At 40.6% G+C, this 14,081-nt stretch overlaps 1 protein-coding gene across 1 annotated transcript in view; it reads left to right on the forward strand.

Moving 5' to 3' along the window:
* The window catches only part of LOC133994380 (polypeptide N-acetylgalactosaminyltransferase 10-like), a 73,594-nt gene that overhangs the window by 55,836 nt on the left and 3,677 nt on the right, over positions 1 to 14,081 (forward strand). The window contains exons 7-9 of the mRNA XM_062433624.1: positions 3,476 to 3,593; positions 8,569 to 8,676; positions 12,070 to 12,291. Coding sequence (XP_062289608.1) covers positions 3,476 to 3,593; positions 8,569 to 8,676; positions 12,070 to 12,291 — 448 coding nt within the window. The remainder of the gene's footprint in view (positions 1 to 3,475; positions 3,594 to 8,568; positions 8,677 to 12,069; positions 12,292 to 14,081) is intronic.

Here is a 14,081-nt window from a genome sequence, read left to right on the forward strand (position 1 = left end):
AGCTGTCTTCTTCCCAGTCGAGCTGTCCAGGCTTCATGATTGTTGCCATAGAGACAGCTCTAAAGTAAACAATCTTTTAGCAATGTTGTGACTAGGGACAAGGTCGTCTGGGTGTTGCCTGAATAACTGAGAGTGGTTCAGTTCTTTTCCCTCATATTTGCCGTGGCATTTCACTGAGTCTACACCAGCACTTTCAATTGTGACTGCTGTCTTCTCGGTCGATCAAGTTTGTGTTTGTCAATAAATCTTTTTTGCATAAGACATATCTCTTGGAGATACTGTATTGACGAGCTCAAGATTTCTATAACACAATGTTCTTTGTGACAGTCGGGGGAAGGGAAAACGAAGAAGTGCATATTTGTATGTCTTGTGCTTTCTCTCAACAACAAAGTGTTACCAGTTAATTTCTGAAGGTAATTACAGCTGCACAGTGTGCTTTCTTTCTGACAATGCAGTATGAGCTTTCTTAAATGAACACATCACACAAACGCTGAGAGTCATAAAACTGGTTGCTCCTGCTTCTCCTCTGCTTTATTTTGTCTCAGTGGTAATTAAGTCCATTCTTTTACATTGTTTCAAACTCATGATTTGTGCACAGAATTGTACTAACATAGAATAAGACCACTTTTTTTAAACAAGGAGTGGTTATTTCAGTCATTATGTGACTGCAGCTGCCGATTTTGGACATGTTTCAGTCATGGTTTTCATTCATCAATCTCATGCTCATCTGTTTTTAAACTTAAAGTTGAATTAATACCACTGCCCACACCTGCTACATATTGTTTATTGCCTCACTCACATAACTCTAACACATGTTTTAAGCTTCAAGTCTATTGTTTGTCAATATGTAGCTTGACTGATTGTATACTGGGCTGTGAGGGGTCTCAAAACTCTTCAGAGAGTGCATCAACATTGTGGCTGAAGCATCCAGTGTAGACACTGACTAGCTGCTGCTGTTGTGCTGGTAATGTAGTTAAAGAAGTAGCACAAATTGAGGTATTTTACTTTAAAACAGCTGCAGGCACAAGAATGTATTTGACTTAGCCTGGAATGCCAACTTGTTATAAGTTAATGTAATTTACATTAAAAAAAAGCCATAAGTATGTAGACAGTGTGGTCATTAGTCAGTGATATTTAGGCAATAGCGTACTGTCTCACTGCACAAATCAAGGTATGTAATGAAAAGGGTTTACTGAGATTGGTGTGGAAGAATTTCTCTGGCTTGCGCAGAGCCCTGACCTCAACACCTTTGGGATGTGTCGGGATGCCTACTCTGAGCCAAGCCTTATCACCCAGCATCACATCTCAGTAATGCTCTTGTGGCATTAGTGAGCAAATCCCTGTAGCCAGCAGGTTCCAAAATCTGGCAGAAAACCAGAGGAGTGGAAGCTGTTCTAGCAGCAGATTGAAGTCCATAGTTTTGGTTAAACGATCGCATGTTCTATTGTCCACATACTTTTTGCCATATAATCTACATTTTTCTTTTATCAGCTGATACCAAATATAGAATATTTTTGTCATTGAGAAAGCAAGTTGAATATTATGTAAATTGTATTACACAGCAAACAAATCCATTCAGTTGTCACACATGCATATCTTGCAGCTTACAGTTTCATCAGATAGCATGACTCACAGAAAGCACAGCAAACATAAATGTTTTTATCACTCCAAATTGTTTTGACTTTAAAGCTGCAGTGCGGGACTTTTACATATAAATGAATGAACATTACATTCAAGCCCTCTTCAAACAATCTCACACAATGCAGATTAAGCTAATCGCCCCCAGATAAATCTCTCTGTATTTGACAGTCTACAGAACTTTTAATTCAGGTGTCTAGTTTGACATTCCCATGCTGGTGCACCAGCAATAATGCACTTCATGTGAACCAGGAATTACTGGTTTCCCCTTCTGTGCATCCTGATAGCTCCAGTGGAGGTAATGTATTTAACAACCAACACTTCAAAACCTACCAAACATATGGATCAGGCAAAGAAGTAAATGATATTGCAGGAGTGGTTTGAGCAGTTAAAATTCATTGTATCGGCTTTGACAGCTGATGTCCTCCACAAAAGGAGAAACACTTGTTTCAGTGGCCACCTTTTAATCGTACAGGTGTTAACACTTACATTTTAAACTGTGTATTTCTTTGAGAACAAAACATTGAATAGTGAAGATAAAAACAAAAAAAGTATAGGGAGAGGCACAGACAGTAAGTCTCTGTGTGCGTGTGTGAGTATTTCTGGTGGTACTATTTTCTATTTTCTCTCCAGATAATGAAGATGCTCTGAACAGTGCTGTACCAATTAACCCACCACAGAGAACTGTGGCTTCTGTCTGCTGTGACAAGCTCTGTGCAGCTGAGTACAGGGCTTGTTAGCTGTTGTTCTGTTTCTCTGCTGCACTTGATTGTAGCTGCTTCACACCTGAGGCACAAAAATTGGGGTAGCAGGTGCAGACACAAAAAAAAAAAAGATCAGATTGTCTTGATAGGGGACTTCATTGACTAGATCTGAACCTTAACCCCAACTCCTTCCACTGCACGACCTACTTTAACCCGATTAAAGTAACTAACTGTAACAATAAATCAAAATTCAAGCACATCCTCCACATATTTCTATCCCCCCACAAGTAACGCATTCCTCTTCAGTGCAGAAATATTACATCACACACGTGCAGGTATACTGGGTTGTCATAGTTACAAGCTTTCAGTTGAAAGTTGGAGGCAGCCAGCCAGCAGGTAGCATGCTTTCGCCAAAGTCCTCCCTGCAGAGGATCAATTAAAGGCAAACAGGGCAGCTACTGTACTGTTGGCAGTGAAAAACACTCCAGGGCTTCCCACGCCTCATGAGCAGTGAGTACATGTACGAGTCCTGTGGCGATAACAACCATGTTTCTGCCGTTTTCCTTCACTAAGGGTGAAATGATCTAAAAGTCATTAGAAATACCTCCGTACTTCTCTTCAACACTCTTGTTTGTCTTGTTGTTTGACATTTCTCTATCAATCAGGGCGAAGAGGAACCTTGTTTTCTGCTTTAGTTTACCCCAAACATCATTATGCACAGTCATATTTACTCTTGTGAGACACGTTTTCTCATAGCAATACAACATGTAGAAAAAGTTTGTAACTTAAAGTTTATAAAGTGCTTCATTATCAATATTTCTGACATCTGTTTATTCAGTTTCTCTCTGACTTTTCAGTTTAAGGTGATCTCAGATACTTTTTCTTGCTTTTTCCCATCTCATCTTTGTTCCTTTCAATCTGAAAATGTGATGATCTGAGGGTTAGTTGTTTTTATTTGTGAGTAAGTTAGTTAGTCTTTTATCTATTTACTGTAGATGTATCTTTTGACAGGTGAGACACGTATCTAGAACAAAAACAAAGTGGAAAGTAATGCTGCTGATTGCATAGGTAGAGCTTTTGTACAAAATGTACTCAAAGTAGTGAGTGTTTGTGTTGCATTTTGTGTCCCCTAGGTCACCAGTGATGGCAGGTGGACTGTTCGCTGTGGACAGGAAGTGGTTCTGGGACCTGGGAGGATACGACACTGGTTTGGAGATCTGGGGAGGAGAACAATATGAGATTTCCTTCAAGGTAAAAAAAAACAAGAACAAACAAATAAATCAGGGTGATAGAAAGACAGTAATGTGTCACAACAATTACATGATAATTAAAAATATTTTGTAAGCCAATATTTACTGCTCATTTACTGCTTCAGTGTGTTCTATTTATGAACGTCTGCAGTTGAAGACAACGTTTACTGGTTGTTGTTAAAAAATAAAATTATAATTCTGGCTTTTCCTCAACTAAATTTTACCAGCAAGACATTCTTCTTCATTATAGGTTTGACCCTGATACTACTGTACACGGTAACAGAATAATATTTACATCCAATAATATTTCATTCCAATAATTAATTGCTAAATCTAACTTTAAAACTAAATTATTTATGTCACTGACAACAACAGAGGGTCTATATAGCACAGATGAATAAAGTATATCACACAATACATAAGTGGGGTCAATTCATTGTTGGTTTGGCTCTGCACATGAGATCTTTTGCAATAAGAGAAGAAAAAAATCACCATCCTTCTCCTTTAAGTAGGCCCTGGGTTAAAAGTGTGCATTTCTCATAGTCTCAAGTATTTGACCTCAACAAAAAACAGTGATGACCCAGTGCTGGTGTGAAAAGCCCTTCTGTTTTAGTGTTTTGAAGCTTTTCATCTTATTTAAGTAATTACTGTGATAATATCATATACCAAGGTTATTATTTTGGCCAAGATACTCATACTATTAAATTTTGCTATCAGCACATGCCTAGCTGTGCCTCTTAAGTCTACTTTATGCCCTCAGATATTCAATTTGGTTTCCTTTTTATTAAGATCCCCATTAGCTGATACAGCGCAGACAGCCAGTCTCCCGAGGTGAGAAGATTAACAGGCTCTCATACTAATCCTTACAACCAAACTGCTGCTCCCACAGACAGCCAGGCCCTGTATGCATGTGAAACACAATCACTTTATTCACAGGTACCGTTAATCTAAAGCTCCATCCTGGTGACATTGGTATGGGAACACAGATCATTTCCAGCTCACACAGTGAGATAATATCAGGACATACACGCACACAGAGCACAGGGCCAATATGACCTCACATGCAGAGCGACGGGACAGTGTAGGACATAAAACTGGTGACGGATTATTTATAATGCTCCAGCAAATTGGACTTTCAGGTATACTAACATTTCGGTGAGACAGAGCTGCTCTAAAGAAAGAAATAATTAAACTTCTGTGGATGGAGCCAAAAAGAAAGTAGTTATTCAGAGTAAAAGTAATAGTTGGCAAAAGAAAACTTTCTAAAAGCATACATTAAAACAAAAATGACAAAGTTTTCCATTCATGATAGCACTCTGAATTTAAGATGGATAGTCAGCTACTGACCCATATTGGTAAATTGTACAGCTGATAGAAATAATGCTTTGCTACAAGGATAATGCAGTCACTTTCTGATGCTTGTCTCCATGACAACACCATCAAACAGTCATTGATGGCAAGAAAAAAAGTTTTAAAAAATGACATCATCCTGCATATTATTGGCTCTCAGGTCCAGATGCAGGTGATATAATAAAGTCAAACCATAATGAACACATTTATTTTCAAATTTAGATCATTGGTTGTTTAAAGTCCATTCAGGATGGTGTGGGAAGCAGAACTTCTTGTTTTATTCATAGTGACACCGATAGACACTACTCAAGTTGTTGTTGCACTTGCCAGATTTTGTCTTGCAGCAATATGTTTTATTCATGCAGCTGGAGTGAATTCTGTTGTTCTATAGTTTCTCTATCAGCTGAGCTGTTTGCACTCTTGTGATTCAAGCTGGTTTGCTGGTGGTGGAGCTTCTTCATGTGCCACAGACCAGAGACTATGGTTGTGCTGCGGTGAAAATAATAGACACACAAGGTCATGAGGCTTACTTAGTTATGCCTGGATGATTTAATAGCCTAATGTTAGTTGGTGCTTGAAATTATTCCCATGCCGAAACAATTTAAAAATTCAATTTACTAAGGAAAACAACTTTTAAATGAAGGGGACACGATGAAGAATGCAAACTGGATTGGTCATAGCTTGTGTGTTTTAAAAGCAATGCAGGATTTTCCCTAAAAAAATACAGACTCTTATTTTGTCATTATTTTGTTGTGTTCAGGACTTTTCTGGTATGTTAAGGACAGATGATGCGTAGCTACCAGCAAATAACAGCACGCAGGCTGTGAGGTCAGGGCTCTATGGCATAGCGACCAGGTTACATTGCTGTCTCCATCTCTCTCCTCTGCTCTGCTCTGCTCTATGTCTCTGTGTCATGGATATATAAGAGGCCATTCCTGCATTGTATATCTTTAATGACTTTATTTGCTTTGAATGATGAAATTATGTAGCACTCCTGGATTTGTAAATTTTGAACATTACGTGTCCCTGCACCAGCTTCCTGTTTGGCATCAGGACAGTCTGTGTCCGTGTCGCCCTGCACTCCAAAGAAGGAAAAAAGTCCTTCCTGCAATTCCTACAACTAGTCACTTCATCTTCAGCTGCTCTCTCCAAGATGTTTCAAGACACTGCCAAAATTCTGAGAGCAGAGGCGAAATGAAAGCAGGTTGAGACAGATTAGCTGAGGCTTAAAAGCTGGCTGACCGTATGCGGAGACACTGGGAGTGTTACATGCTCTGCCGCCTTGGCCATAACCTTCTGGACATCATGGGACAGTCTCAGTCGAGGTGTCCAGCAACAGCGGCGATGGAGAATCGAGAGAAGCAGGGACTCATCCTTGCCGTGGAGATCACTCTCGAAACCCTGGTTCGCTCTTCTCACAGCTTAGTAAGACATTGCCAGCATCATCAGGGCATCATGCTGCTCTCTGCCTTGTCCGAAGAGATGCCCATCTGCGGTGGCAATGATACTGGTGCACATTGGCCAAGAATGAGCTTGGAGTGGCAATTCCATCCATGGAGAAGTAAGATCAGTGAGCTGATTCGCCATTGTCGAAGTGAGAAAGATGAGAGCAGCAGTGAGATGTTGCTTTTCATACTGTTTGAGGCAAACATAATCAGTAGGTGCATCCTGACTGGGCTACTATATACAGTTAGGGATATCCGATATTATCTACCCTCCAAAATGATCGGCCGATATTTACTTAAAAATGTAATATCGGGAAGTATCGATATCGGGTTTGAATAACCAATGTTTGTTCTGTAGGCTTCAGCATTTCCGAGCCTGCATGAACGCAGCATGGAACATTTACCGGCGTTCGCTTCATGACGTATAACAACAACAACACGCTAGACTCGTGGGTCGCTATGCTAACCGTGGCTAACAAGTTCATAGCGTCCACCGCCATGTACACAGACATACAAACAGAAACGAGGTTTACCTCCTCGTTGTCATTTTCTCTGTTATGCTTATGGCGAGTTGCCTCTGTGACGTCACTGTCAGAGTCCGGTGGGTCCTATCTGGGTCCTACTCTGCTGGAGACACAACAGCTGAGAGGACCGAGTGAGAGGACGTTCCTGAAAGGTCCCGCCTCCAGAAACGGGGCTTATGTCTGTGGTTTGGAACTATTTCCAAGTGTTCCCTACAGATAGTAAATTTGCAATTTGCAATGGCTGCAAAGCAGCATAATAAATATGGCAGTGCCATATTGGAACTTTTTCCATTACTTAGGTTGAAGTTGTTCTATTATTTTGCACAGACAGTGTTTGCATTTGGAAAGCCATGTTGCATTTATGTATGCATCCAGTGGGGCATCACAATATAATTAGGCATAATGTGTTAATTCCACAATAGCAGATATGTTATGTTGTTACCAGTAACAGTTTTGGTGTAAAACGCCTGCATATATCGTTATCGGGTGATATAGGTACCGGAAATTAAGAGTTGGGGAATATCGGAATATCGGCAGAAAAGTCAATATCAAGCATCCCTACATACAGTATATGCAAATTTTAGTTGCAGATTTTGTGCACGTGATTGGAGAAGAGTATTACCTCATAGAGTCCAGTAGAGGGAGGAGCAAGTGTGCAATTGAACCTGGGATAAAGAGTCTATCGGTCTGCATATGTATATTTTTATCTGTCCATTCTCCTGAACTCCCACCAGTTTCAGTCTGCTTCTAACCTTCAAACAACATAAATGTTATGTACATATTATATGACTTTTTGGAAACACTAAATCTCTCTCTCCCTTGTTTGTTTGCATGTTTAAATACAGCTTTTCATTTTCCCACTTTTTACTTTGCTATTGTCTTCCATAGAAACAAAAGAGTAAGAGTCCTCCTCCTCTTCATCTCCTCTCTTTCTTTCTTGAGGTTTATTTTCAACTTTGCAAGCCAAGAAAGAGAATCCATACTGTTGTCTTCATTATAGTTGGGGGAGTAAAATGAGGATCCACTGCTCTGTTACATGAGATGGACTATTTTACCTAAGACAAGCACATTAGGGTGCTTAAAGTCTAATAAAGCTACACAGAATAGCTTCAAAAATATGTCACTAAAAAGTCTTTGCATTTGCAGTCTCCAACAACACAGCTTACTGACACAGTTTAAGACACTCTAACAGTGACTTAACCCAGCAACACATTTTTTTTCTTCTAATCTGACCCTATTGCTCCAGTGAAGTCAGTTCACCATCCTATCATAATTTGCTTTTGGAGTCTTCTCATCCTCCTCCACTATCCAGCCATCTAATCTATGTCTTTATTGCCTCTCCCTCTGAATTCACTCTCTCCTCTCTGTCCCCTGCAGGATTTATAAGCCTGTTAGACCCACTCTACAATTCCTCTTTCTTCTTAGCCATCAGTCTTCTGCTCATCTCCTTGATCGTCTCCTTCGTTCACCTTGCTTTACCTTTCCAAAAATTCCTGAATATCCAGATGGACAAAGCTTCTAAGTATAATACAGATCCAGCTAAAGAGGGTGCTCTCTCTCTCTCTCTCTCTCTCTCTCTCTCTCTCTCTCTCTCTCTCTCTCTCTCTCTCTCTCTCTCTCTCTCTCTCTCTCTCTCTCTGACTGTTGATGTCTCTAGGTTTGGATGTGTGGTGGTCGGATGGAGGACATCCCTTGCTCCAGGGTAGGACACATCTATAGGAAGTACGTCCCCTACAAGGTCCCTGGAGGGATCAGCTTGGCAAAGGTAATTCTTTAGACTTACACCATCCAATAATAATAATAATAATAATACATTTTATTTTTAAGGCGCCTTTCAGGGCACTCAAGGTCGCCTTACAATACAGATAAAAAACAATTAAAAGAGCCAAAAGGGACACATGTAAGTGCAATAAAAAACAAATACAATCAGAAAACTGCAGGATGGATGACAAATTAAAGTGAGTATGAAAGTTTGAAAAGGTGGGTTTTTAGACGGGATTTGAAAATGGATAGAGAGGTAATGTTCCTGATGTCGGGGGGAAGGGAGTTCCAGAGGCGGGGGGCAGAGCGGCTGAAGGCTCTGGACCCCATGGTGGACAGACGGGCAGAGGGAACAGCGAGGCTGATGGAGGAGGCTGATCTGAGTGCCCGGGAGGGAGTGTTGATGTGGAGGAGGTCAGAGAGGTATGGGGGGGCGAGGTTGTGGATGGCCTTGAAAGTGTGAAGCAGGATTTTGAAGTCTATGCGAAATTTGACAGGAAGCCAGTGAAGTTGTTGAAGAACAGGAGTGATATGATTGATGGATGGAGTTCTGGAGACAATACGAGCAGCTGAGTTCTGGACCAGTTGGAGCTTACGGAGGGACTTGTGGGGGAGACCGAAGAGGAGGGAGTTGCAATAGTCTAGGCGGGATGTAACTAGAGTGTGGACCAGGATGGCAGCGCTGTTGGAAGTGAGGGACGGACGGAGGCGGTTGATATTGCGAAGATGGAAGTAGGCTGACTGGGTAACCTTATTAATGTGAGTCTGGAATGACAAAGAGCTGTCAAGGACGACACCCAGGCTCTTTACCTGAGTGGAGGGGGAAACAGAGGAGTTGTCAATGGGGATGGTGAAACTGGGAGTGTTAGTGAGAGAGGATTTTGAACCAACTAGGAGGACCTCAGTTTTATCGCTGTTGAGTTTGAGAAAGTTGGAAGAGATTTGATTTCCTGTAAACAGACACAGAGGGAGGGGGCGGGAAGGTGGAGGTGGGTTTAGAGGAGAGGTAGAGCTGGGTGTCGTCCGCGTAACAATGGAAATGGATGTTATATTTTCGGAAAATATGACCAAGAGGAAGGAGATAGATGATAAATAGGATGGGACCGAGGACAGAGCCTTGAGGAACACCAGAGGAGAGGGGAGAAGGTTGGGATGTGAATGTCTTCAGCTGGATGAACTGAGTGCGGCCAGAGAGGTAGGAAATGAACCAGTCCAGAGGTGTGTCAGATAGTCCAATAGATGCTAGCCTGTCGAGGAGGATGGGGTGGGAGATGGTGTCGAAGGCCGCACTCAGATCAAGGAGGATGAGAATGGAAGATAGTCTGGAGTCAGCTGCCATCAGGAGGTCGTCGGTGATTTTAAGGAGAGCAGTCTCTGTGCTATGGCGTGGGCGGAAACCAGACTGGAACTGTTCATATAGGTTATTGTTATGGAGATGAGTATGAACCTGAGATGCCACTGCTTTTTCCAGGATTTTTGAAATAAATGGTAGGTTAGAAATCGGACAAAGGTTATTGAAGTTGTTGGGATCAGAACCAGGTTTCTTCAGAATAGGTGTTACAGCCGCGGATTTGAGAGATGATGGAACAGAGCCAGAGGTTAGGGAGGAGTGAATGATGGCAGTTATCAGGGGCAACAGAGAGGGAAGGCATGCAGTGACTAAAGAGGTCGGCAGTGGGTCGAGCTGGCAGGTGGATGTTTTAGACTTCAGGATGAGGTCAGAAATGACAATGGGAGAGGGGAGTTGGAAGCTTGAGAACGGTTGAAAGAGGGGGGCATGAGAAGCCAGAGGAGACGGATTGCAGGATGAGTGATGGGTCAGTTGCTGGTGGATCTTGCTTATTTTTTCATCCAAGACCAAGTTCAATACAGCAGATCAGTCACAGATTTTCTCTATTGTGTAACAGCAACTCAGTGTCAGTACAATACTGCCACAGAACCTCTCAGTCTGACTACCATGCTGGTACATCTGAGTCACAAAACAACAATAGTTTGCATTGTGTGATTGTAGAACAAATTTGTCAGATTTGTAACAAGACTAATCAAAGCTTATCTCAATAGGCTGTTTTTTGTTTTGTTTGTTTGTTTGTTTTAGGGTTAGGCGGTGCGGGTTGTCCGACACCCTTTCCTATTTTACCTATCAAAGCACTAAACCTGTAGTATATGTAATGTGAGGCACTATAAGCAAAATATTTTATAAACCTTTCTGCTTCAAAACATATTGAAAATATAGGACACAACGAAAATTCAAATCTAAATAAAAGCTATAATGCAGGTTTATATGTTGATATATTGTCGCTAGTATGGTATTGTTTGCATGTCCAAAATGTCCACACACACACGCACACACACAAACACACACACACACACACACACACACACACCTGTGTCCTTAAACTGCATCTTCTTCTGATTAAACTTATCAAGCATTCTTTTCTCAAACATAAACACTTCATCCTTGTGTAAAACTAGTTTTTAAGTGGCACAGGATAAATAATAACAGCCCGTTTGTTTTCTATTTTCTCTTCTTTCTCCTTTACGTATGAGAGCACTTTACAGTTGGCTCAGCATCCACAAACAAAAGACCACCAAATGAGCGGCAGCAGTATGTGTCGTATCCGCTTTCTACGAGTTATAGCCTTTTCTGGTGCTACTGTGAAGAATGAGCTTAAGTTTCTTTGTTCCTTGTATTCCTCAAAGTATCTACACAGAATGAGAAATTGTCTAAAAGTGCTAAATCATCTGAAATGCAGCAGAACACCATTCATTATGTATGCCTCAGCTGCAGCTTGGAACTTGGCTCGGTTTGGCTCAGTATGCGACTGAACGCCACTGGCCTTTGTTTTGCTTTTTTATTCTGACCAGCAGTCTTTAAACTGGACCTCAGTGGAATGCTGATGGTCCTGAATCAGCCTGACCCTGCGATGAAGGAGAAAATTTACATAAAAAGGTACAAAAACAAAAAGAAAAAAAGAACTCAGACTTGTTCTCTGCACAAATTTTAAGTTTCAGTTTTTTAATCAGGGTTGTACCTCTTCATTTTTAAAATTATTTTTCAAAATCTTTTTTATTGAGGTGACACCAAAATTCACAGAGACCAACGAGGTCAGCTGCAATTCAGCTACTAACAAGATTTCATAGCTGAAACAAAGACACAAAATGTTGCTGTTTTGTTGAGTTATTCTGATCATAATCACAAATTATGCCGGAAGAGTATGCGGGCAATGGATGCCATTATCAGGGTAGACTCCGTTAGACTAGATTATCCTCGCTGCCAGGGAGTGTTTGTATCCATTTGTGGGAAGCTAATAGACATTTTTAGATACCTGCTCAGAGGAGATATCTGTTGAGTGAATGCCTTAATCCACCTGACCCTTTCTCTTTGATTTGATTTCAGAACCTAAAACGCGTGGCGGAGGTGTGGATGGATGAATACGCTGAATTTGTTTACCAGCGTCGGCCGGAGTATCGCCACCTGTCAGCCGGAGATATGACGGCACAGAAGGAGCTGAGGAGCCGCCTAAACTGCAAGAGCTTCAAGTGGTTCATGAACGAGGTGGCCTGGGATCTGCCCAAACACTACCCACCAGTGGAGCCTCCTGCTGCTGCGTGGGGAGAGGTAAACACTGAGAGAAAATAAGGTCCACTATAAGAACATAGTGAAGAAGAAAGAGAAATATGCAGAGATTTGGACATGTTTATGTGCAGCAACTTAAACCTCCAGATTTCCACATGCATGAATAAATAATAGCTGGAATTTATCATGAAAAGTTACACAGTTCTGGTTTCATGAACACGTCAGACAACCACCATTTCAGGGATGGACTGGTTACGCTGTAATGCATACTTGACAGACAGATGTGTGGGAGAACAAAGTCATCAGATAATAAGGTAATGAACTCCCACCCACTGTCAGCACTAATAGGTTTATTTAAAGTAAGTTCTTTGGTCCTCCCTCTGTCTTATTACTTCAGAAATATACTGTATATATTTTTTTAAACTTCAGACAAAAGTTAGAATAACAACAATATCAAAAGGAAAGAAGATTATGATAAAAATGAATAAAGACTGTTCCTTAGCTAAAAGCAAAGTGAAAAATGTGTTTTTTAAGCCTTAATTTGAAAATGTCAGCAGTTTATAATTCCCCTTATACTGTCTGGCGAACTCTGAATGCTGTGAGGCCTTTTCACCAACTCTGGTTCTTGGAAAAACCAAATGAGATCCACCATGACAATACTTTGTGATGATATCATTAATATATCCACACTCAAGTCATGGAGATACAGTGCAGTATTTACAAATCAATGAACCACTTCATGCAAAGGTAAATGTGAGGAAAACCACAGAGGTATATTCAGGAGATTAAAATAACAGTTTTAAAGATATTGGTGTAGCTATTTAAACATGAAAAAAGTAAATAATAAACCTTACAGTGGTTTAAAAGCTTAATGTATACAATAGTCTTTGAAATGTGTTTTATGTTTTATGTGCCTTGTAAGGTGTCCTTGAGTGCTTTGAAAGGCGCCTTTAAATATAATGCATTATTATTATTATTATTATTATTATTAAATGGAGCACGTGAGTTTAGTTACCATTTCATTGGTCTACTTCAAGGTTAACCTTTGCATATACATTTTTTTTATTATATTTTGAACAACAAGTCCAACTGAGGTGAACAGTTTCTCTTGTGGTGGTAGCAGAGTTATATTTATTGTGCATACTGTGTATGAGGATTGGTTTGGGTTTTGTAGCACAACCACTGCATGGTGTTGTACTCTGGATAAAAAAAGGGACCAACAAAAACCACACATCGTGTTCAATGCAGCACAGAATTTTGACTTATTAAAATTAAATTCTAGCAGGAGATTTCCACATTGAAAGCAGAGGGGTATGGATCAAGCTTGAAATTGTGATTGCAAAATTCCCAGTGGTAACAACAGACAAGAGACAGTGATGAAACATGTTTGCAATAAGACAAGATTTATGCCTTTTCCTCCAACATGATGCAACTACCAGCAGAATGTCCTGCCTAATATACCCAGGGGCCAAACTTTGGGGCCTTGCCAGCAGGGCTAGAGCAGATTTTTAACCAAGGTCCATTGGCAGCTGCGGGAATTGTGGAGAGAAATTGTTAGTTTCCTGTAGACCAGAGCAGCTTCCATCGATTCTTATATACATTTAATCTGTCCAATTCTCTGCATTTCCTCTTCCTTATGTTTATAACTCACTGACATTAAAAGGTCTTTGGACAGAGAAGGTGATTTTTATTCACCTCTACTCCTTCAGCTGCTTTAATAAAACTAATAATAAAGTCAAATACATCACAGTAAACTGTAATGAATTAGTAGCAGTGTGGACTTTTTTGTGATGTGACAGTAATGGTCATCATCATTTCTAAGCTTAAGGCCA

Source organism: Scomber scombrus, chromosome 14 (genome assembly GCF_963691925.1).
Source record: "Scomber scombrus chromosome 14, fScoSco1.1, whole genome shotgun sequence".
Taxonomy (NCBI): Eukaryota; Metazoa; Chordata; class Actinopteri; order Scombriformes; family Scombridae; genus Scomber; species Scomber scombrus.